The 25,279-nt window shown below is 46.5% G+C and overlaps 1 protein-coding gene across 8 annotated transcripts in view; it reads left to right on the top strand.

The window, feature by feature from the left end:
* Window positions 1-25,279, top strand: part of PBX1 (PBX homeobox 1) — a 325,781-nt gene that overhangs the window by 269,883 nt on the left and 30,619 nt on the right. For 5 of the 8 annotated variants that reach the window (XM_025420900.3, XM_025420901.3, XM_035711094.2 and 2 more), the window contains one exon: window positions 16,324-21,627. The exons of 2 other annotated variants lie outside the window; for them this stretch is intronic. In XM_025420900.3, coding sequence (XP_025276685.1) covers window positions 16,324-16,416 — 93 coding nt within the window. In that variant the 3' untranslated portion in view covers window positions 16,417-21,627. Of the gene's footprint in view, window positions 1-16,323; window positions 21,628-25,279 lie in introns of those variants that run through there. One more of the 8 variants, XM_025420905.3, reaches the window with a different exon arrangement.

Here is a 25,279-nt window from a genome sequence, read left to right as displayed (position 1 = left end):
GAGCCCCATCGAGACTGTTAAATCAGATTCTGTGCTTTAACCACATCCCCTGGTGATTTCTGAGCACATTCCGTTTGAGAAGCTCTGCTCTAGCAAGAAGCACATCTGAATGCTGCTTAGGACTTACCCAAGAGAAGGAATTATGTTGTTTTCTCTTGCTGGAAGGATACCACCTTTAAAATGTTTTTTGATGTTTTATTTTAAAGTTTTTCAAGCATGCAGAAGAGTTGGAAGATTTTCGCAGTGAAACCACTGTGCCTACCACCTATATGTTGTCATCCATATTTCACTCTGCCGGCTTCATCGTATATCTATGTCCATATCTGCGTCCTTCTGTCCATCACCAACCCAGCTTACTTTTCTGATGCATTTCAGAGTAAGTTGTAAAAGTAAATCAACAGCAGGACAGGTTCACCTAAATAAACATTACTCTGGTATCATTAACTGGAGTTCAGTATTTGTTTACAGTTTTCTTTCTCTTCCGAAGTAAAATTATGCACAATTAAGCGTAGATGATGAAGGGCACGTTCTCTTGAGTTTTGATAAAGGTAATGCACTTGTGAAAAGTTTACTATCCTTTACCTTCTTGTATCTACCCCTTTCTCATAGTTTACAAAAACAAAAATGAAGTAAAAGGAAGGACAGAGTTGTCCTGAGTAATCTGTCCTTTCAAAACCAGTCAGATGTCCTCCTTGCCTCCCACTCCCCGCCGCCACTCACCCCCTCGCTCGATCTGAGAGCCAGACTCTGCTAACAAGTCTATTGCATATCGAATTAGATGCTTTATTGTACACTTGCCTTTGGTTCTGACTTGATATAACTGCTTTTAAAGGGACTTGTGTTCCCTTTGGCATAATAAAAACTTTTGAAATACATAAAAATAAACACTGATGATATTTGAAAATTAGAGTGGATTTCCTCACTTAGAAGATACTATATCTCCCCTCTTTCTATTTTTTTAAGATTTTATTTATTTATTCATCAGAGACAAAGACAGAGAGAGAGAGAGAGGCAGAGACACAGGCAGAGGGAGAAGCAGGCTCCATGCAGGAGCCCGATGTGGGACTTGACCCCAGGACTGCAGGATCACACCCTGAGCCGAAGGCAGATGCTTAACCGTTGAGCCATCCAGGCATCCCTCCCCTCTTTCATCTTGTCTTCCTCACCCTTTTCTTCTCTAGTTCCCTTTAGCTGAAAGTCCAGTTCAGAAGCTTCTCCCCCAAATTATACAAACCTCTTATTTTTCAAAGCCACACAACCTGTCCAAAATGGTACTTTGTTCCTCCTTAGAAGTAATCTGTCAAGGGAGTGTGCAAGCAATCCCGAGACTAAGGGGATGATCAAAGAGTGTGAGGTTTTGAGGGGAGGAGTGCCAGGCCCCTCTCCCACCAGATCTGGGCATCATAGAGGGACGTGGTGTCGCTACTGAACACTCTGTGCCCTTTTCAAGGGACAGGAGAGCAAAGGCACAGCCCAACTCCATCTGTAAAGTTCTGAGACAAACCTGAGCTCAGTATCCCAGTATCCACATTAAGAACAGTAACTCGTAACATTTAGTGTGTGTCCTAATATAGTCCAGTGTTTTTCTTAACACGCTCTTCTCCATTTTGTGGATGAGAAAACAGAGACTCAAATATTAAGTAGTTTCCTCAGGATCAAATAGCCAGAAAGGGAGAGAGCCAGGATGTGGACCCCACCAAGCCTGACTCCAAAGCCTCCATTCTTTCCCTTTGTTCAGAGGGAGCCTTGGGCTCTAGTTCTTATGTTAAGTAAAGGGAATTGGTTAAGAACCCTTACACTAAGAGAATCTGTTGTGTTTCCTGATGATAAATCTCTTAGAGCATGGCTGATAAGAGAAAAGAACTGTGGGTATTCACTTAGACTATTATGTTATGTGTCCTTTTGGGTGGCCTATAGAATGCTTAAGACCAATGGGTTTTCTTCTTAAAATTAAATCTAAAAGGTATATAGAAAGCCCTTCCCTGGAGATAGCCTACATTACATCGCTATTGTGTCTCATTTGGTTAACCAACCTAGCCAAGAACCCAGGGATCATATGAGAGAGAGCAGTGTCTCCTCATGGAGAAATTTGGGGGTTCATTAAAATACATGGCAAGACTAAGGAATCTAAGTATGAAATCAAGAGAAATCTTTTTTTTTTTTTAATTTGGGGACAGTAAAATGGAGGAAGAGAAAATTTTGCCTGTTAATAGCTTATCTATGGTAAGTTAATGGTTTTGGGGGAAGGTCAGCATTGAAGAAACAAGGGTATCTACCACAGAAGTAACTGTTTGTCTAGGACCAACAATCAGGGTAAGAAGGGACCACCTCACTTTGCTGGCCAGGACTTCTACCAAGACAGTCCCTCCTCTTTGTTGAACACTGAACAGCATTTTTAATCCATTACAAGACTAAATATATTGGGGCACCAGGATGACCCAGTCGGTTAAACTGCCACCTCTTGGTTTCGACTCAGGTCGTGATCTCACCATCATGGGATCAAGCCCATGTCAGGCTCTGTACTCAATGCAGAGTCTACTTCAGATTCTTTCCCTCTCTCTTCAACTTGTGAGCTCTCCCTCTTTCTGTCTCTCTCTCTCTCTCAAATATGTAAATAAAATCTTTAAAAAATAAAAGACTAAATTAACAAAATGCAAGGATAATATGATATGGATAAAATTTTAACAATTTAGAAGAAGAGTGACACGTGTTAAATTTAAAAGAGCTAGGAAATATGTCAACTGTACTTCCATAATAAACATTTAGATAAAGAGAGCAGGGAAAGAAGAGAAATGGGAAAGAAGAGAAATGGAATCAGGAAGAAAGAGTATACTAATGAATCACAAGGGAATGATGGGAGAATAAGAATGACAGGAGGATGAGGAAATGTAAAGCAGCAAAGTGAAGGTTAAAAGCAATTAGGACAGACAATTACTAAAGAGAACACTAAAAGCATAAAATAAGCTAGGATGAGTGGTTAAAATAAATAACATCAGCTAAGAACATACTTACCAAGATTATAAAACAGATCAAGTAGTAATAAAATAAGGAAGTGGTATAAAGCAGTAAATTAAAGAACAATTAAAACACAATAAGGATAGAAAATTAACATGCTAAAATGACATTTAATAATTGTATTAATAACTAACACTTCTATGTGCCAGGCACTTTATATGCATTATCTTATTTAATTTGTTTATTAAAACAATTAAGACATTTAAAAAAATGTCAACCAAAAACCTTTGGAGATAGGTAAAAGCAGGCATCAGAACAAAACAACAAAATTAAAGGTGAGCAAAACAGACCTGAAGATATCCATTGGCATGCCTTGTCTTGTGTGATGATTTTTGCTGTTGAAGATCACCAAGTACCTGGGCTGGTGCTTCCCAGCTAGACCATGGGTTCTGGAAGCGTCTGGTGCCATAAATGTCAGTTCTCTCTGCCTCTTGTCCTCCTGAGCTTGGCCTTTCCTAGAGGCAACTCCTGGTGATGAAAATTCTCAAGCAATAGAATCCGTGGTCCAGAACCGATGGCAGTGGGCACGCATCTCATAATCCCACTCGATTTGTAAGATTTAGCTAGCACAGGATTACCTTCTAGATGTCCTTCCTAGTCCCTGCAGACAGCACCTACCTAGTACTTAGCATGCTGGGTTGGAATGGGAGTCATTTTCTGGTTGTTTTCCTGTAATTTTTCTCTAGGTGTCCTGTTTTTTTAAACAGAAGAACCCTCACTTTGTATCCTAGCCTTCAGTCCAGGCCTGGTACATAGTAGGTGCTTAATACATGCTTTTTGCATTGAGTCTGCTTGAACCTGTAGTCAAGAGCTTTCTCTTTTCTTTTCATTCCTCTTACTTTTTGCTTACTTCTTTTTAAACCAGCAAGTAGACTTGTGGTTGGATTTTCTGCCCGCCTGGAACCCCTGCACACATATGCATTTTGGTGTTTCTGTTGTCTGGAAAGTCTCTCCCACAAAAGAATGGATTTCTTCTCCTTTTTCTTTCCATTTAACACAGCCTGGTATGCATCTTTACCTCCAACTCCTCTATCCCTTGTACCCTACGGTCTTCACCAACTCACACCCTAAGACTTTTATGGGTAGATACTCAATGACCGGAGATCTGCTGCCCTTCCCTGTTTTCCCATACTTCCCTCTGGAGCAGATGTTGCCTCTATGGCCTTGATCTTGATCCAGAGTTCATTCACTCATTCAGTTGGCAGGCTCTGTTATGACCCAGTTACTGCATTGAACATGAGGGCAAGGAAAATAAAAAGGAGATTCCCAAGCTCCTCTGCATCTCATCGAAGTTGATTGCTATGTTTCGCCTTCTTTGACCTTATTTTTTGCGGCAAGGGAAAAACAACTGATTAACATTCTTCGCAGGTAGTTGTGTTTTGAAGAGAGTTTTGAAATCATTTGCTAACTCTCTTTTCTCTAGGCAAGAGTCCCAATTGCCTTTGTCTAAGACCTCAGACCAGTGATTGCCCTGGTTGGCTTTCCAGTGAGTGCTGGAGGTTGACCAAGACCTTTCAAATGTACGAGACAAAGACCTAAATGAGATGTGGATTTTCCCGCATATGCTTTGTCTAAATTCTACATTTACTTTGTATTTTCCGATTACAAATTAACATTTAACATAGAAAATTTGGAGAATGCAGGAAAATCGCACAGAAGGAAGTTACTGCTAACTTTTTTGCTCTTCCAGCCTTCTAGCATTCTGTGTGTAAGTGTGTTTTGTGTGGATGTAGAAGAGCTATGATATCGAATGTATCATCTCATCACCTACTCATTTTACTAAAAATATATTACAAATATTTTTCAGATCATTAAACATTCTTCTCAAACATAACTTTAATAACTGCAGAAGCGTGGTATAGGGAAAGTCCATAATTAATCAGTCTCTACGGTGGAATACTTAAGCTGTTTTCTTGTTGTTTTTTTTTTTATTTTATTTATTCATGAGAGACACAGAGAGAGGCAGAGACATAGGCAGAGGGAGAAGTAGGCTCCATGCAGGGAGCCCGATGTGGGACTCGATCCCGGGACTCCAGGATCACACCCTGGGCCGAAGGCAGGTGCTCAACCACGAGCCACCCAGGGTCCCATGTTTTTTGTTTTTTTTTTACTATTACTAAAAACAGTGTGGTAAACATCATAGTTCAGAAAACTCAGTATATATTTTCTGTTAATTCCTTTTTTTTTTTTTTTTTTTTTTTGTTAATTCCTTGAATAAATTCCTAGAAATGGAATTGCCGGATCAAAGGATAGGAACTAGACTAAGGCTTTTGCGATATCTGGCAAACTTGTCTTCTGGGAACTTGTATGAACCCATGATTCCCACCAGCAGTTCACGATCATTCCCATTTCCTCACTCTTGGGAATAGTATCTTAGCAGGTTTTTTTTTTTAATCTTTGGCAGTTATCCAGCTATAAAATGGCCTCTCATTTCTATTTTAATTTGTATCTCTTCGATTACTAGTGAGATTGGATGTTTTTCATATGTTTGCTAGCCTTCTATCTGTATTCTTGAAATGTTCATCTTTTCCTATTGATTTCTAAGAACTTTTATACAATAAGGTTATTATTCCATCCTGCACTTTGTCAGCATGTAGACAATTGAGAAAACTCTCATTCCTCAGTGGAAGAAGGCTCTTATGGAATAAGGCCCCAGGGCTTATTCTGTTTCTGTGGAAAGCTCTTCAGATTTTTTTTAGCCTAGGAAAACGAAAGGCAGATCTCTAAGTGATACTGGTGTTGATTTAAAAAAACAAAAAACTAAAATAACCCTCCAATCAGAATTCACTTAACATTTTCTGTATTTCTCGTCTATGAGAAAACTCAGGTCTATAAAATAGAAGCTAAGAGTTTTCTTTGAAAACCTAGGGGTATATCAATCAGTCAAAAACTTCCTTGACAACTTACCCTGCGCCTGGTATGATCGGAAGTATTAGGAGTTGCCAAGTAAGAACTTGGCGAGTTTATAGCCAGGACGAAGAAAGCAAGCTGCGTACATTAACAAGCTTTCTTATGACCTTCGGTTGACAAACTGGTCTTCTGAATGATGTGGTGTTTTCTGGCAGTTTGGCTGCTCTATCAGTCTCCTGGTATCTTCTTTGGCCACCTGCGAAGGAGCTCATTCTTCGGGGCTGCTGAATTTTGACACCTCCTGGGCACCGCTTCCCTGTGCCTTCTCCTTCCAGAGCAGGACATGTGCAGAAGAGCCAGGTCAGACTCCCGAGCCCTCAGCACCAACGGAAGATTCCCACTGCAGAGGTTTCTGGGGCAATGTAAGAGGAAAACAGATTAAAATTTTAGAAAATCAACCCACTCTCACACCTGGCTGAGAATCCCAGAATATAAGAGGCCATTCCCCAGTATCCACTAAACGGCTCTGGGATGGTGGCACATGAATTCTGAATTCTCAGGCCCACAGTTTGCAAGCTCTTGCCCTCATTTTGTCAGTAAATGAAATTCTCCAAACAACAATATCCTCCCCTATATAAATTAGTGCCCCATTCTAGCACATTCCCCTCCACATTCTCCGTCTGCATTCCCCCCACAGCTTCCTGCCACATCTCCCCCCTCCCCACCCTTCTGTTAGCTGTAATGACCCTGCAAACACTAAATGGCATTTGAGTGCATTAAGCAGCAAACTCTCTGGTGACATAGCAATTATGACTCTGAAATAGATTTGGTGCGTCACGGAAGATAAGGGTTTTAAAAGTTTCTGTTGTGATTATAGCCTGTAACTCCCACAAATAATAGGCTTCAAAATAAGAGGCTGCCAGTGGAGCCTTTGTGGCTTTGTCTCAGTGATGGCACGTAAATTGCTATTAATGTCCTAAGTGTACTTGAATATGCCAGTCTTTGGGATGTAGAGTTGGCTCAGTGTCTCTCTGTACGCGGCATGTCATTGTTGGTCTGATAATCTGGGGTAATTGCTGTCTCTTGGATGGTCAGAAAAGTGTAAGGGGCTTTAGCTTCCTGTGTGATGGCAAATAGCCTCAAGGTTCACCATGTGTTTCATCTGCGCGTGCGTGTGTGTGTATGTGTGTGTGTGTGTTCTGTGTATAGCTCTCGTTCATCATTAAGGTGTGTATACAATCTCAGTGTGTGCCCTGAGCAAATAATAGCCTTTCAAAAAAGCCAAAGCAAAATCAGAGGTTATAAAAATAAAATGAAGAATTTGGGGCCGTGTAGAATCAGCCAATCGGATAATGTATACTGAGAGTTTAAAAAAAAAATAGCTTTGCTTGAATTATCTAGACTTTAGGCATATGAGTAAATATGATTTTCTGTTATCTCATACAGCTATTCTTTTCCCTTTTAAGCAGCATCTGTGTATGTGTGTGTGTGTGTGTGTGTGTGTGTGTGCTGGTTGTATATGCATTTTTTAGGCGCTGTATTTTCTAAACCTGTATTAGTTCTCTGTAAATATGACGAAATAAGTACAAATTCTGCCCATTTATGAACACTGTGTATGAATGTGTGCAAGTGTGTATGTGTTTTGGTTTATGCAGGTGTGAGCGTAGAGGATGTTTATTCAGATATAAATACATTTCTGCACTAAGGCCCCTCCATTTAGCTAAATCAGGTGGAGCTTATTTTTCTTTGACTCTGTGAATGAAATAAAACAAATTCTTTAAGTTTAACTTCCTTGATGCACATTTAACCTAAGGACTCTATAAGCCTGTGGGACCCAGAAACATTATGTGTAACTGTCCAATTTGTACTTGTGGCAGAAATAAGGAGCAGCCCAGCCATGAGCCTGGAAATGCACGTGACTTCATATCCTGTGCGAGCCATGAAAGGTTCCACCAAACCGTCTTGTGTGTCTGAAGAGCCTTACGTGGCGGTATTAACCCTGGGCCTTCATAACAGATGAATTAGAAAAGAATGAAGCTAAGAAGGTGCTGAAACAGATCTCGATCTCAGAGTTGACCTACATGTGTACTTTAGTTGTGTGGTGCACCATCTTGGTGTGGCAGTTGATATTCTTGTGGTTGGGTTTTGACTGTCACCACTTGGACAGCAGCTAGAGCGCATACCGGATAAGGCTGGAGACAACGACGGGTCCTAGAGAGTTCATGTTCGTACCAAGTAGATGAATACCAACTTTACTGTACAGGTCTTAAAGCTGGATGCCCCATTTCCAGTTAAGATAACTTAGTATTAGCAAGATGACACCCCACGTGGTGGTGTCTCAGAGGTATAACCCCGGGGGAGGAGAGTTTGTCTTGTCCAGAACCAAGTTTGGGGAGGTGGATTGCAGCTTAGCAGTGGGAAATACTAGAATCCCCTAAAAGAGGTCTTGGAGGCCTGTCTTGTGGTTCATAAGTTCTAGCATCTTAATTAACAGCACAGAGATTCCCTGAAGGTCAAATGCAGCCATGAGTCCCCTGCCTTCAGCCCTGAGCCATGCTCTGCCTGTGGTGCCCACCCAGTCACACGGCCTGGCCTTTTGGAACTTGAAATGTCCAAAAGCAGTGGCATATAGCAGAGACTGAGTCTGAAAAATTCTAGTTTCTGAGTCCTAGATTCCTCACCTGAGAAGTAAGAATAGGAGCTCCCACTGGGTTTATGTACCATTATGTACTCATCAACCGAAGTAAGAGAATTAGCACCACAATCCCTGTACAACAGCACAGTTAGAGTGGCCACCAGCCTCCGGAAGGCCTCAAGTACCTAACTGAGAAGCTCTCTATGAGACATGATCCTTCTGCTCTGATGACCTATGGCTGAATGATTCATCATCTCGTTGAGAGGAAAAATGAAAATCCTTCATGTGTCCTGAAACCATGATCAAGCGCTGCAACCCTCCAGCCCCGTCTTGCTACCCTCACTACCCCTCTCCTCATTCCGTTGCTTCTGGCCCTCTTCGAGGTCCTTGGAACCTTAGGAAAGGATTCGCCTTCTGCCCAGATTGCTCTTTGCCCCACTGTTGACTTGTCTATTTTCGGTCACCTCTAGGCTGACTTTCCCGAAGCCCAACCACAATGAGGTCCCTTTTATACTCTCATGGCACTTACTACCATCTATAGAATCTACATTTGTCCTTTTGATGATTTGTCAAATGTCTATTTCCCACAAGGCAGGAAGTTCCAGGAGAGAGTAGATGTCAGATTTAAAAATTTATATATTGTATCTACCACTATATGCCTAGTACATAGTACAAGGTAGACACTGGGTGCTTATTTGTAGAATTCAGAATTAAGTGATGACAGTGAGTGAAACCTGGTGCTCACATAGATATTTAAATAAATAAATAAATAAATAAATAAATAAATAAATAAATAAATGCCACACATGGCAAAGTGTTAACATGAAGGGTCAAAAAGTCAGGGGTCCTGGTACATAGGCAAGTAGATGGTGGTATGTCTTGAAGAAGGAAGGAGGTAACTCTCAGGCCAGGCCGTGGACAATGACATGGAGTTCTAGAGACCAGAGGAGAGGAAGAGGCAAAGGCACGGAGCCTCTTGCTGGACTTTGCTATAGAGTCAAAAGGAATCTTACTTTGCAAATGGGTAGTCTATTATTTCTTGGCAGCAGCTTAAACTGCTGAAGTCTTGGTTAGCCGGGGTATCCATTCTCTACAGGAGTGGCTGCTTCACTGCCGATTTTTCTTCACACGTGGACCTTCAGAGCAAAATCTCAGGACTCAGGAGGCTGTGGTGGAGCCAGCCTAGAAAGGGATGTGATACTGGGACTTGGTTGTAAGGTCACCAGGGACTGACCTAGTGGCAGGTGGGCAGTCAGGGAGGGTACCCACAGAGTCAGGGGACCATGGAAACAGGGATTCTGGAGTGAGCAGCGTGGGATAATCCAAGCAGAGGAAGGGCTTAGGGGAAATGTGATGGCAGGTAGTAGTTGGCGAGCTGAGGTTCCAGAGCAGGACCAAAGTGCAAGAGCAAGTCACCATCTCAGTCTCAGATGAACTGTAAGAAGTAGCAAGACATAAAGCAGAAGCAGGCATGGACTTGGTAGAGATGGTGTGGCCACAGCAAAGACACACCTGTATGAAGATTCAGGTGCAAAAGGTCAAAGCAGGACAAGCAGCAAAATTGATTCTGAGTTACCTATGGTACCAGAATAAGCCAGAATAAAATATTTTTGGGTTGAGTGTGCATGTTATTCCCAATAGAGCTGCACATGGAGATATCGCATGCAACAAACTTACACTAAAAAGTTATTTGTTGTTTACCTAAAATTTGGGGGGTGTCCTATGTTATTAGGCAGCTCCAATCCCAGATCCCAAGGTAGGAGCTATGTGTGCATGTGGGTCTCAGCTTTGGAGGAAGTAATGATGGGGAAACCTCTGGTCCTTACATTTTTGTGATTCCCACTGAGGAAGTGACCAGAAGACTGTTCCAGATTCAGGGTACGGTACCTGCTTCCTCCCCGTGTCCTAGGGAGGACACTCCTTATAGAGGTGGTGTGCGAAGCCAAGGAGCTGCAACAGGCAGGATCCAGTGCTTGCTCAACTGTTTTTGAAAGAAGCAAAACAGAGCAGTGTAAATAGGAATCATTGTTCCTTGCTTGGGATAAGCTAGGAAGCACCAGGTCTCCTTGATGCCCATTTAGACAAGTTCACTTCCTGGAGGTAGAAGTTACCCTGAAACTTGGCACTGCCTCGGCTTTAGCCTTTGAATATTTTCTAGGGTACACAGCTCTTTACGTGTCCTCTGCCTGGACTGTGAAGGTCACGGGTCCAATACCATGTATCTCTCCACACCCACAATGGGGAAGGAATGTTGTAGCGCCACTAAATGTTTGTTTCCTTCTTTGTGTGTCCCTCCAAGAGATATTTATTAGAACCTGTGCTGCAACAGGCACTGTGGTAGGCACTTTGGAAACAAAGAAAAGTTCCTGCTATTGTGGTCTGGTAGGTGAGACAGACATAGAACAAATGCAATACGGAGAACACGGGGAGGGGGTGCAGTGGGGGCGGGAGCACAGGTGCATACGGAGAACACGGGAGGGGGTGCGATGGGGGTGGGAGCACAGGTGCATACGGAGAACACGGGGAGGGGGGTGCGATGGGGGTGGGAGCACAGGTGCATACAGAGAACACGGGGGGGTGCAGCGGGGGTGTGGGGACTAGGGGAGCTGAGGGGGGGCAGTGGAGGACGCCGCACCTGCAGGAGGAACAGACCTTGCTGGGGGGCAGATAGGGACGCGAGACACGTCACCTCAATCTTCAAAAGAGCCAAGGTGTGCGTGGCAGGTAATGGGACGAGGGGAGTGTTCAGGAGCAAGGAGCAGGCCTGAAACGAATGCTCCACTCTGGTCGCCTGCGGTGGCCGGAGTATTAAACACGAGCGTGGAGTGGGGGACTGAGCCAGATCAGGGACGTTGGGGGCCCAATGAGGACACTGAGCCTCACCCCGAGGCCAAGGGGAAGCCGCTGAAGGTGAAGCGGGGAGATGGGACGCAGACCCTGGAACGAGCGCTCCGGTGGCAGCTGGGGAGGTGGCTGCGGGTTGTCGGGGCCGGGGAGCCCGTGCACCGCGGGGCAGCTTCCGGGGAAGCTTTGAACGTCGTGTCCCTGAGGGACCTGTCCACGGCGCCACTTTGCCCACGAGCAGCTTTTGGGAAGCGCTGCCTGTGTGATCTTGGGAAACATGCACGCACGGCAGGAACCCCAAGCTCTGTCCTCATGGAAGCGAGGAAGATCTGGATGTGGCCCCGGGGGTGAGCCGATGTCTCCGCTCGCGTGGGCCCGTGCAGCCACGTGTGCGTGTGTGTGCGTGTGTGTGCATGTGCCTAAGAGGCCGAGGGGGTGCGTCAGGGTGCTCAGTGTTCCTTCCCTCCCCCCGCACCCCCCCCACACCCACACCCAAGGCATCTCTGGAAATGGCATCTGGCCCGTATGCAGATCGAGCTCCACTTGGTGCTGACATCAGCCAGTTTGTGGCACCTCCGCGGATTTCTGGGCTGCAAATGAGAGTTTCCTAGTGCCAGGCTCGCCTGGGCTGTCACATCCGGTGATGAATTCTCTGCATCAACCGTGTGCTGCGAAGGGGAGCTCAGAGGCAGGGCCGGAGGGAGCGGAGGGCGGCCCGGAGGTACTCAGCCCGGCGGCCGCCGCTCCTCTGCGTCCTGCGCAGCGAGGGAGAGGCAGGTGGCCCTTGCTGGGGCTCGGGAAGGGGGCGAGGAGAGAGAAGCCGGGGCTTCGGGGGCCCTTCTGCGAAGTTCTCGTGTTTGGTTCGGAGACACCGTGTGGGGCGTCCGCGTCCACACTGCTCCATCGCCGGCTTCACGGCTAGCTCGCTCTCTGCCTCCCTCACTCGAAGGCTGGGCCTTATCTGTTAGGGGCAGCCCGGCCACCTGGGGCACGTGTGCCAAGTGCATCCGGGCAGGATGCAAATAGTCATTTTTGTCCTGGAACAGTTTGTCCCCGTCTACCTTTCTTCACGTTGTGTTTGAAAGTCCAGCTTTTCTTAACTAGGAAACTGGCTGCATCTTGTCCTAGTTTTTTTTTTTTCTTTTTTATAAATTTATTTTTTATTGGTGTTCAATTTACCAACATATAGAATAACACCCAGTGCTCATCCCGTCAAGTGCCCACCTCGGTGGCCATCACCCAGTCCTAGTTTTATATTGTCTTCGCCTCCTGCTCGGGAGGGCCCACGATGAGCCGGCCGCTGGCCCGGGCTTCACGGGTGGGATGAGCCGCGCACTGGGCTCTGGCTCCAGCACCTGCGGGCCACAGGCTCCCTGGAGGCCGAGGTGCAGGCGTCCACGCTCTCGCACCAGGGCTGCTCGTATTCACCTTTCCACCCCCGTAGGGCCAGGTGCGTTCCCAGCGTCAGCTCTTCGAAGTGAGCGCGTCTGCTACGAAGGCGAGTGAGAGTGGAAGTTGGGGTGCAGAAGGAAAATATAAAAACAACGAGGCTTGCTTCTCGCCGCCCCCGCCTGGTGGCTAATGAGCCCATCAGGGACTCTCCTTGGACTCTCCGTGCTCCCGCCCCAGAGATAAACACACAGAGGCGGGGTTTCCCACTTGCTGTGCACCTGCAGTTGGAGAAGGAGGAGATGACTCCCCGGGTTGGGTGCTCCGGGAGCGGGGTCAGCTGGTTCCCAAGACGGAGCGGCCCCTGAACGGCTCACATCGCGCGGCTGGAACCGCAGCCCGAAGAACCCGGTTGCGTTGGGCCACCTCACACTTGGCGATCGCAGAGGTTCCAGCAGGGGGGCAGCAGCCCCTGGGCCCGGGCAAGCAGTGCCCCCGAGAAGCAGAGTCTCCAGCCCACGCTGTCACAGGGGATGCCTGTTCCAGAAAGGGCTTGCAGTCCTCTAACGGGAAAGCCAGAGTCCGCAGGGTCCTGAATGTGGCAAGATGTAGGGGGTCATGACAGGGGACACCCTAGGGGATGATGAGCAGCCCCCTTGGTGTCCCTGGGCCTTGGGGCGGGTGTTTCCGGAATATGGGATTTGAGTGTTCTGCACGAGGGATGCAGGCCCTGGGCGCGCCGGGACAGCTGGTCACCCAGTCTGCGTGGGGGTGTTTATGGAATAAAAGGCAGCTGAAGAGATTGATTTTATTTATCTGTTTTTAATAGAAGGTCTTGTGTCGTCTTCTTCGCCGGGCCAGCTAGCCTAATTAAAATGCCAGTTTTGATATCGGCTTGAAATAATTCGTGTCTCTACCATCTGTGAGTTCCCTGGACCCTCTGGCATCTTGTGTACCGGTCTGAGAAAACAGAACTTTTCTCACATGGTCTCCTGTTCGAGTTATTTCAACCCAGACACAAATCAAAAAGGGAGCCTCCCCGAATCTTCTGGTCAAAGTCGCACGCCTTGCCGGCTCCCTCCTAATGAGACGCCACAGGGCTCATTTTCTTGATTGATGGCTTTATTTGGGGGGCACCACTTATTGTTATTTTAATGAAATCGGAGCACGGCTAAATAATGGTAATAGTGGTGCATTATGAGCAAGGTCGTGAAAGTTCTCGGCGCCGTGTGCTGCGCCTCGGACACCGCCTGCTTTTCCGCATCTACTTGTCTCCTGCCAGGTTGAGTCTAAGACACAAGCGTCTGTTTCCTCTTGTACCAGCACTTTGCTCTCTGCATCGTGACACCGTACTTAAGGAACTTCCATCAAGTTTTCTGAAAATCCTGCACCACTCGGCAAACACACATACACATGCACACGCATAGCCGTCTATTTAGTTATTTACTTACCTGTCCCTCTGGTAGACGCCCATGGATAAAAAAGGGTCGTCAGGGCAGACAGGTCTCACGATGCTAACAGCTAACTGTCTTTGAGTGTTAGGATTATAGGTGTTTCCATTTTGTATTTCACGCTTTTTTCTCTTTTCCGAATATTACGTTGCATATAGAATTGCATATATTATATTTGAAAATATGATATAAGCTTGTATAATCAGGAAAGATGAATGATGACAATAAGGGATGTTCTTTGGGGTAAAATAAATGCAATCGCTCTTCCCAATCTGCCCAAAATGGCACCAGAATACATGTTCTTGGTTGGAAAGGGAGGCTGAGCTCTGTGACCAGCCTGCATTAGGACGCCGAATTAATTCTCTTCTTGGTTCTGGGCGTAACTGCAGCGTCTTGACCCCAGAAAGATAGCAAAGAAAGAATTCCCATTTCCCCTTCCTTATTCACCATCCGATCCCTTGCCAACAACAGGAGAAATGGGCTGTGCAGGGAGAGGGGGCGGGAGGAGCTACCTGACTAAGTCAGGAGATGGAGATTTGGATTTTTGTGAGCAATGATTCATGGATCCCCGATTGAGGTGGATTGCCCAGGATGACCTTTTGTGCTCTTAGTATCCAGACCTGCTCTTTAGTGATGGGTGGGGCGGGGAGGCGATCCTATCTTCATGCAGAGGTAACTGGTGGGAGCTGCTATGAATTAAGCACCAGGCTTCCCTGGAAAAATTGGATCATCATTTGGGTGAGCTAGTGAAAAAGAAAGCCCAGTGGATGAGCAAGCAGAGGAAAAGGAATCTAGATTCAAAGGTCAAGAAACTGGTGTGTCTCAGCCAGAAACCAGAAGCCTGTGTTTCTCTCGCCCCCCTGCTTTCTTATGAATGAAATGTGAACCCAGAGTTGCCAGCACCCAGGTGTCAAGCATGCTTCTAAGAACGGTGGATTATGCTAGAGTAGAAGCTGGGGTCCCTCCCAAATGGCAGCAATAGTACCAGCCCCGGGTACCCCAAATATATGCGTGGACAGTACAGTAGAAAATAATTTACCAAGCCTGCCTAAGACCTGGTCTGTTCAACATTAACATTTTCAGAGGTGAGGTATGTCAGCTTCAAGGGAACACAGCAACTGGGGAGAAAAATGCACTTTAGGACACTTCCATTTCAGTGCTTTAAAATACATACACAATCACAGATTACGTACGGATCACGAACTAACCACTCTTAACAGATCACTCCTCAGGTATTTCAGTGGTGAGATATTTCTGGCAAGGGGTGCTCATTAAAACCGATCCTTTTCAAACAATCCCATTGTTTGGATGCTTCCGGATTTAGAACCGTAGAAAAAAGACCTGTAAGTGGAGATCATACTTAGAGCTTCCTGGCTCGCCACCTCTCTAGATGTATTTACGTGGGCCAGTCCCTAGTCCACCTCTGTTTCACCTGTTCTATTCGCCTCAATCACCTCTGACCTTTTCGTGGCTCGCCTCCAAGAGTACCTCCTCCCTGACGCTTCTCCTGATGCTCCAACAAGATGGGATATTGTCTTCATCTGAACTGTCGTAACACCTGGGCTGTATCGTTTATTAGGCTCTGCCTAGAGTTAGAGTTCATTCGTGTGCGTGTCTTCTCCCCGTCCTTGAGGACATGCACTGTATCTCGCTCATCATTATATATACCCGAGAGCACGTAGCACAGAGCCTTGCACAGAACAGGTGCCTGGAATCCTGTAACATACGGAACATGCGGGGGTGGGGGGGGGGAAGGGCTTAGAAAGCATTTGGGCAACCTTCTTGGGAAACCTAAGGCCAAAGAGGTGGAAGTCCTTCGCCAGAGTCAAGAGCTAGTCATTGCCAGACTCAGAACTAGAACTGGGGGCCCTTGACCCGTCCTTCCCCTCAAGCACACCCAATGATCATTGGATAGCTTTGACCGATTTGAAGTATCTTCGAGAAGTGGGAGGTGTCAGCTTGGGTCCAAAGGCTCACTGGGAGGACCCGTACTCATCCGAGGGTGGAGGGAGCATCATCAACCACAAGAAGAGCTGCCCATGTGCCAGGCCCCTTACACAAGTTGCCTTGTTGTCGTTGTCTGCTCAATATGGCCGCCCGATCTCAGAGGACTGACTTGTCTCCCTTTTTCCCTTCTAGGCTAATGGAGGTTGGCAGGATGCTACTACCCCTTCATCAGTGACCTCCCCTACAGAAGGCCCTGGCAGTGTTCACTCTGATACCTCCAACTGATCTCCCAGCAGTCGCATCCCGGCTGACCCTGTGCCCCAGTCGGGACAGGGCCAGGAGGGAGGGTTTCTCTCCCAACGCTGAAGCGGTCAGACTGGAGGTCGAAGCACTCAGCAAACACAATAAGAGTCTCCTTCTCTTCTCTTCTTTGGGATGCTATTTCAGCCAATCTGGACACTTCTTTATACTCTCTTCCCTTTTTTTTCTGGGTAGAAGCCACCCTTCCCTGCCTCCAGCTGTCAGCCTGGTGTCCGCCATCTTTCCTGCCCCCTCCCTCTGTCCTAGACTCCCTGGGTCCCTGCCCGCTATTACATCACGGAAGGATATTTTCAACAATTAGAGGAATTTAAAGAGGAAAGAAAATACAAAGAAAATAATAAACGTGTTTGTATGTTTTCACGCTGGTGGTTTGAGGAGCCAAATTTACCTCACTCGGATCCCTCGCTCCCTCTGTTAACAGGCAGCCCTTCTCTTGTTTCTCTTCTTACTCTCACTACCTCTTCGCAGGAATGCGCCACGTTGCCCCCACTCATTCCAGGCCCCCTGCCTCCTCTCGCTCTTCCCTCCCTGGGCCGGTTCTGCTTAGAACACTTTCCTCCTCTTCCTTCCCAGCCCCAGCTGTGCCCCGGAGACTGCCGCAGCTGGGCTTCTGAAGGTGCCACATTTTCCGGTCTCGGCTCCACTAGGTCGATTCCCAGGCAGGAAGTGGAGCCGCAGGAGAGGACGTAAGCAACCAGCAGGGGAGAATTCTTGGAGGCCTCCTCCTCCTCCTAACAGCTCTTGGTTTCAGAGGCATAGTCTTTGGAGACCACGCAACACTTAGCAAGCAAAGTCCAGCACCTACGGCAAAGCCAGATCTGAGTGGGCGTGGTGACGAATGAGCCACTAAGGAGTAGAAGGTTCTTACCCTGAAACCCTTCAATGAAACCTTCACAGACACACACACACGTGCACACACATGCTCACGCACACCCAGGCACACGTCAGCACAGGCACAGCCTCATACATTGGTTTTCTCAAGATCAGTCACATGCCACATGCCAAGACCTACATTAGCAGCCACAGCAATTTGCCTGGTGAGCCCAGGAGAGGCAGTTAGCCGCTCTGAAGGTTGCCGACCCAGAGAAACAGTATGTGCCTGGGGCTTCCCCGACCTGCAGCCCCCCAGCCTGCACACAGCGGAATGACCTACACACAGGACTTGATCGTGATGGAGGCCAGGTTTGCAGCGTACACTGTTGTTCCCGCCACCTCTGGAGCGCTCAGGGAGCCACACACAGTGCTTACAATGTCTGGAACGGATTTGGTTCTGTTCTGGTTTTGTTTTCGTATTAGGGACGTTGCATTAATTCTCCGAAGTGTCACATGGCACCGCAATCTGGTTCTGGAGGGGTTGCGTAAGAACACGGCTCGGGCAGATTTTGCTAGCTTAACGTGAAGACCTAGGAGCGCTGGGGAAAGGGGAGGTAACGTCCTCCGTGAAATTGTCACAGTGGTTTTCATTCCCTGGAACTATCTGAGAGGACAGTACGTATAGAAAGCTCTTCTGTAGTGTCACCTGAGCTTACATTCTTCAGCTGTGCCAGCGATCAACGTGGTGGCTCTGTAACCTAAGTGGGGAGGTGGCCACATCTCTCGGCACCTCATTGTCTTCATCTGTAAGATGGGGATTGTGATGCCTGGTTTACCAAGAGGCTTGTGAGAGACTGAGGAAATTGATTTCGTTCATATCCCATTTGTACATGTGAAGTCAGGGGAAGTGTCATCCCTGAGATGAACCGGTTCGTGCCATGGAGGGGCAATATATGGTTTTGCTGTTCCAACCTCTGGTTGCCATCACAACCATCTGGTAACCCCTGACGTCATTGCCGTGGTGACAAAGAGGAGAAGGGGTATTATTGTTGGTTTTTTGTTTGTGTTGGTCTGTTTGGTTTCATAGACTAGAGATAAGCGTCCAACCTAGAAAAATAGGACCCAGTTCTCTTAGTTTGTACTTGAACCCAGTATGTGGCCTTGTAAGTACTTAGTCCCCTGTCACATCCACTCTGCTTGAGAGGCCTGTGGGAGACATAGAAGCCCCTGAGAGGTAAGGATGGCCCGCTAACGAGGTCGTGGAAATTGTGCATGGCGCTACGGTAATGAATAGAAATTGCTCCTGTGTGTGTGTGTTGAAGAGAGAGGTTCCCTAAGAAACTGGAAGGTGCGTGACTTTAAAGGAAAGGCAAAAAAAAAAAGGTAAATCTTTGGCAAGATGGAATTGTGCCTTGGTGACTAGGAGCAGTGGAAAGACTGTGTCTGCTGACCTGTGCCCCAATCAGAACAGAACCCGGTAGAGGGGCTTCCGGGCAAGAGCCGTCTTGTGACAACTCCGTAGTCATAGAGCCTTTGGAGAACCTTGCTCAGGGTCAGGGACCTAAACTACCCACACGGGGGTACGGCTGGGTCACATGCCTGACTGCGCTAAGTGCAGAATAGACCCGAAAGGGTTCTCTTGGAAACCGGAAGAGCGATTCCAGATTTGGGTTGAATGATTGCCATTTTAAGGTGTTGAAACAGATCAGAGCAGAGCTGCATTTGCACAGACGGCTTCTCTCCCCGCAGGAGTTTGCACTGATTCTCACCTCTCCCAGCATCTTCCCCACTCAGCACTTACTTCCCTCAGACCTCGGTTCCAGTTGCCCACCACCTCCCCTCCATGCCCACCATCACGTCCAACACGGCAACCGCCAGATCCCTGACAGTGAGCGAAGCTTGGGAACTCTGGAAGCAGAAGGAAGGGGATGGAAAGAGCGTGCCTCTGGAAATATAGCTCCCTGGGAATTCGTATTAGGTCCATCCTACAGATACCAAAATGTGCCCCAGGACTCCTGCATTTTCTAATGGGAGTGGGAGCGCCCTGTTTTCCCTGGCAGCTGATTTCCCCTGAGTAATACTAGCCCTTGGGTTTGCCCACCTTGTTAACTCTCCATCACATCCTCCTTTTCACCCCTAACTCCTCCCCCTGGCGTGGAACTGACGCCTGTGCAGTACTTTTGCCAAGTGGCACCTTCCTTAACAGTGATTTTTTTTATTATTATTATTTTTGGGGGTTTTTTTTGTTTTTTTGTTTTTTGCTGTGGTGGTGGTTCTTTATTTCCTGGTTGCCTTCTCTCACATACCTTACCCCCCCTTTCCTTCTGAGTTTTATTTTTCTGCCCAGAAAAACCTGACTTCGATACCAAAAAAGATGAAACTACAGAAACTCAAATTTAAAAAAAACTTAAAAAAATACAAAAAAAAAATACTCAACAATTCTTTCAGCTTTATTAACATTTTCCATTGTTTCTTGCGACTTGTGTCTCGTTCTTTGTAGTATTGATGATGAACATTTGATAATGAATGTTCTTGTATATTCAGATAAAGAAAAAAAAAACCAAAAAAGCGGTCTGAATTTAATAGTGTTTATAATAAAAAAATTTTAAAAATGACCCTCATAGCACGCAAAACAGGATGGGGGGCTTCCCCTCTTCTTTCTGTGACAATACACATCATTCCTGCGTTCGTTTTTAACACCAAACTACCTACATTAATCATTTCCCCCATTTTTCTTTTATTTTCTTGCATTTGTGAATTAGTTCAAGAATGCTAGAAAAGTGTCGAGTTGTGCACATTCATTTCCTGTTTCACAATGTTTAAAAGTGACAGTAATTCATTTTGTAAACTAAAAAAAAAAAAAAAAAAAAGGTTGGGATAGTGAGCATAATAGGTACAACCTAACACGTTACGTTTATTAACTTTGAGACCCAGAAATAAATTCTTTTCTTTCTTTATTCCTGCTCTTTAAAATATTAAAAAAAATATGTTTTGTGTTATTTTTGGTTGTTTTATTGGGGGGGGGCTTTTTTTTTTAATTGTCAGGATTATGATCTTGCTGTTTTGATTCCTTAAATATGTATACGAGGTGATGTGAAAAGATGACATTTGTAGAGTTAGGTGGCTTCCTTGTACTTCTACTTTGCTCCGGAATTCAGTTGACTTCAACGACAAAGATGAAGCCCATGCGGATGTCACATCACTCACGTGCATTTCCAGAGTGTGTGGCACTCCTGCAGTCCCTGAGAAAAACACAGTCAGGGACCTGGGTTCTCCTTTTGGCCCTTTAAAAATTCAAGGACTTGGTCCAGGAGACCTTGTCTACAGTAGGGAGAGACTTCTTGCCTTTGTTGACTGTGAATGTCGCAACGAAATGCTTTCTTTTCTTTCTTCCTGATTAATAACAACATTCCATGAGCCCTCTTACAACTAGAGAGGATCTTTTCTCCCAGAAGCATCCGACAGGAAATCCTGGTGTGATGGACCACTGGCTACGTAGACTAGATCCAGCAAGCCATCCCGGGGGTCCGCCGGCCCGCTGATTCTTTGAGTCCCGATTTTGGATGAAGAGTCGAGAAACTGAGCCTGACTCAGGGCTCTCCTTGTAATGCTGAGAGGTGAAGTTGGACTCCTTGACAGCATAGCTCTTACTACCCTCCGATTCAGGTGGCTGCTTAAAACTAGTTAACCCGGCGTGATTTGGAATGTTTTTATTAGTTAATAGGAGAAAAGAAAGCAGTATTATCTGGAAGAAACTTATTTGAAACACTTTGCATTCAACAAATGATTATAAGTGTCCAGAAAGCAACCAGAACGTAAGCAAGAAAAGTGAAGGCAAAGATGCGGGACTGTGGAACAGTGCTTCGCAGGTGTTTCTGCCCAGACACCTGCACTCTTGTTCCTGAGTCAACAAAATAATGACGAGCTTTTCACATCACCTTTCTGGTTTCAACACCCAGCTCAGAGCTTTCTGGAATCTTCTATTTTTTGTAAACTTTTTTTTTCCCTTTTGTTAAAATTAATAAAACATTCAATGTTTTCCCCCCTTTTCTCTCTTATTACTTACTTCCTTTCTTTCCAATTATTTTGAAGTGCTTTCCTTTGGTGGTTGGTTTTATTCTCCTGCTCCCCTCCCCTGTTCTTATTATTCAGAGTATAAACCTGCAAAGTTCTGCTCTGTTTTGGTTTTTGAAAGTTTAAGCTTTTCTGCTTCTGTGAGAGCACAGGCTTCTGTCCCTTTTGATTCCAACTGAACTTTTGTGTTCTCTAATGATACTAACACGGTGTAGGTTTTACAGTCTCCTAATTTGTACTGGTAATGCATATTCCAAATAAATAGTTTCTTTTGTTGCAAAAAATACATATACTTGTATTTTGTGTAAATTTCTTCTCTTACCTGCTGGCAACCTTGTCTCCCCCCAAACTAGGGCCGTGTTAGTATGGACGGTGGTTCAAACTGTGGCCCTAATTATTTTAAAGGCTACATACCAGGGCAGGGGCGCGAATGACCTCGCGAGTCACCTCTCTCACCCACAAAATGAGAAGGGAAGAAGTAGGGAGGGATCTTTTATGGGCGATTATTAGCTGTGCTGCAGGGGGGCAAACCATCCCACCTTGTGTGCTTGTCTATGACTGGCTGCCACCCTCCAGACACCAGTCAAAAAATAAAAAAAATACCAGGGAGATTTTCCATAATAATAATAAATAAATTTTAAGTCTTTAAGTCCCAGCTGTTTGCCCAGTGGTTCCCCTTTCCTTCCCTTTGTCTGCTGGAATCTGGTCATAAAGAGAAGCATGGTACCCAAAAGATGGTTCAGAGGAAAGAATCTGGGTTGTGAATAATACTGGTAGGCTTTCAGAGGCATGCTAGGTGTTCCTCTTATAGATCTGCACACCTACCATGTGTTACGTCTACTATCCCATGCGAGCACCTGCCCCCCTCCCCCATTCTTTGCACTCATATTGTGCCCCTTTCTCCATCTTCCCCACTGAAGAGTAACAAAGCCAAATCTGGAAGGTGGACTGGAAATGTTTTTACTGGGAGTGCGATCTGTTCCGGTGTTTGATGGCTGCAGTACCCTGTCAGCTCTCCCGGCCTGAGGCAGTGTCCCAGCCATTAACACCATCTTTCCATCCATGGGCTGGATGGAACTTACCTGGCAGTGGACGTGTCATCCCTCCAGGGACATCACATATACTGTTTCCTCATTTCCATGCCCTAAGCCTCCAGAGCATGTATCCATGTGTTGAATGAACCAGTCACTCACCCTCTCATCTCAATTGTGATTCGAATCAATAGACAATAGATATTGTAGACAATATAATAGATCAATATATAATCAATAGACAATAGATATTGTAGACAATATAATAGATCAATAGACAATAGATCAAAGGGATGGAGAGATAGGATCAAATGATCCTTGTTATTCAGGGACCAGCCAAGAGCCCAACGGCCTCAATAGCATAAGGCCTTGGGGATCATCACCAGGAGCCAAAACGGAGGCCCCATGTTCCCTCCTCCCTCCAGGACACTGGAACACACTTGTGGGAGGTGTATGTATGTATGCCAGGCAACCTCAGACTCCTACCTTTTCCAGGTCAGTGAAAAACTGGGTGTGACTCTGCCCCCTAGTTTACCACTTGGAGTGATATTAAACTGTTGTAACAAATAGACCAAACGTGTGATGCCTCAAACTCAATACAGTCCATTTCTCACTTAGGTAGTAGCCTAAGGCCATGTTCCTGGTGGGGGTGCCTCTTCTTAGTGTAGTGACTCTGGAATCCAGCTCTTTCTACCCTATGGCTCCCGTGCCCTCCAGGATTACTGGTCCTCCACATTTAGCTGGCAGAAGGGAAGTCAGATGAAGGCTCGCCAATTTTCGAAGGCTTTGACCAAGACCTCCCTTCCATCCATATTCTTAAGTGCAAGGGGTAGGGAGGTTGGGGTGGAAGATGGAAAAGTGGTCCCTGGCTAGCCAGCCACTTCCTGGCAATAGTGCCCCATTCACCCACTTTTTGGACAGTGGATCATCTGTGTCACAGCTAGTGACCAAATGGATAACCGAGAGCAGAAGACAAACCCACATGGTTGTTTCCCTGTACTAGGCACACTCAGTAAAAACATTTCCAGTCAACTTCCCAGATTTGGCTTTGTTACTTTGCAGTGGGGAAGATGGAGAAAGGGGCACAGCCTCAGGCCTTAGAGCTATTCCACCCAGAATTCCCCTTCAGGGAAGAGTAAATGGAAGTCCCTTCCTCCATGGGGATGTGCTAGAGGGAGGGGACGTGACCCTTCCCCAACCATCTCCAAACTTGGCTATTGCCTAAACCCAGGTCTCAGCACCCAACCTGTGATCATCACGCAGGCAGAGGAAGCTGCGGGCCATTAAGACAACCTGTCCCTGCCTTCAGAAGTAGCCCCAGGTCCATTGCTGGCTAGAAGAGCCAAGTCTGGTGGCCAGCAGTCACTTTGAAGACTATGGTCTGAAGCCTTAAAAATCACAAAATCTGATAAGCTCACTGCCCTCCACCTGCTTCCCTCCTCCCCACCCCGTTGGTTTCTTCATACTTACTTTCATAGACTTCTGCTACTTGCCCAATTAAAACAAAACAAAACAAAAAGACATGCAGCAAAATGCCAATGTTGTGAGCGCCGCCATAGCCACAATACAGCTTCTGGAAACATCCAGCATAGGGAGTGCGCCGGGAGCTCAGTGTTAAGAAATGGTTCAGTGTGTCCAGGAGGGTGTTTTAGCCTGGATCTCTGAACTGGGGCCCTGGAGTGAGAATGGGGTTCTGCTCTGGGGGCTTTGCTCTCATGCCTTTGCATTAAAGTTACAACAGCAAACAAAGGCTGCAGAGCATCCACTGTGAGATGCAGTCCATGGCTTCTAGCCTTGGGCAGACTTCCGAGGCCACTCTGGGCACTCTAGGCGTAGGAGCTATAAGGGGTTGTGACAGTGACAGTGTCCAGGGCCATGTGCTTTGAAGAACCATCGCCCTCCTGGGACCCATGCAAAATATAGCTTAGCTCGAGCCTCTGGACGCCCCGGGTTAGAGCAGGGGGGTTCGTGCATTAACATCCATGTTACACTGTACCCCAGCCAAAATTCGCTCTCTCCCACGATATTCAGCCACAGTGTCCAGGGTTAACTCACCATCAGAGAGCACCTCCTGACAGCATAGGAGGTGCCAAGTGCTATCGTGCATTGGAATATAAACCTCCTGTTGATTCGTATCCAGGGAGAAATGAAAGTTCAAGAGAAAGTCCTCTTCTCTTATAAATTAAAATCCAAACGCTAGTCTGCAGCTCTGCCTTCCATGAGTTCCTCCTGTGTCCATCGTCGGCCCGACGGGGAGTAGAGGCCTGCCGTCTAGAGCGGCAACAGTCCACAGAACAGCCGTCACTGTTTGGGTCCCTCCCAAGTGCAGTTAATCCAACCTTGCATCTCTCTAGTGCCCCGCTCTTCCCAAGAAGTCACTTTAGGAGGCATGTGAACCGTATCTCCTCGGCAGCCTGCCCTACAGAATTTAGAAAACACAAGCAAAGCCCAGGCTTCGGGTCCAAATTGAGTCCCCAGAACCCAGAACGTAGTATTGCACGGCGATAGCCAATGAAGGGCCACTCCAGAGATGTGATCGCTCAAGGGAAGATGCAGGAAAGACGGCAAAGACATGGAAGACTGAGAAGACAATCTATATATAGCTCAGTCTTTACATGGCCAGTTGATTAGTATCATGTGTGGTGTTGAGAAAGAGCCAATGTCCAGAGGTTCATGTAGCGCACTGCTCCCTGCGTCCTGGGGGACACGATCCAATCTCCATATCCTGCCTCCCCTCTCGGAGAACGACCTTTGAAATATTCATGCCGTTGTGAAAAATTCACAAGTGGAAAATGGGTCCCCTCCTGTCCCCAGGCTTACTTGCGACTCCCTTCTTCCCCGTGGTATTCATAGACATATTTAAGATGTATTTTGATTTCCACTTCCCATTACGCCCAGTGTTCCTAATC

The sequence above is a fragment of the Canis lupus genome, chromosome 38, assembly GCF_003254725.2.
Source record: "Canis lupus dingo isolate Sandy chromosome 38, ASM325472v2, whole genome shotgun sequence".
Classification (NCBI taxonomy): domain Eukaryota; kingdom Metazoa; phylum Chordata; class Mammalia; order Carnivora; family Canidae; genus Canis; species Canis lupus.
The sequence above is the reverse complement of the archived record's forward strand: the minus strand, read 5'-3'. Positions and strand labels throughout refer to the sequence as shown.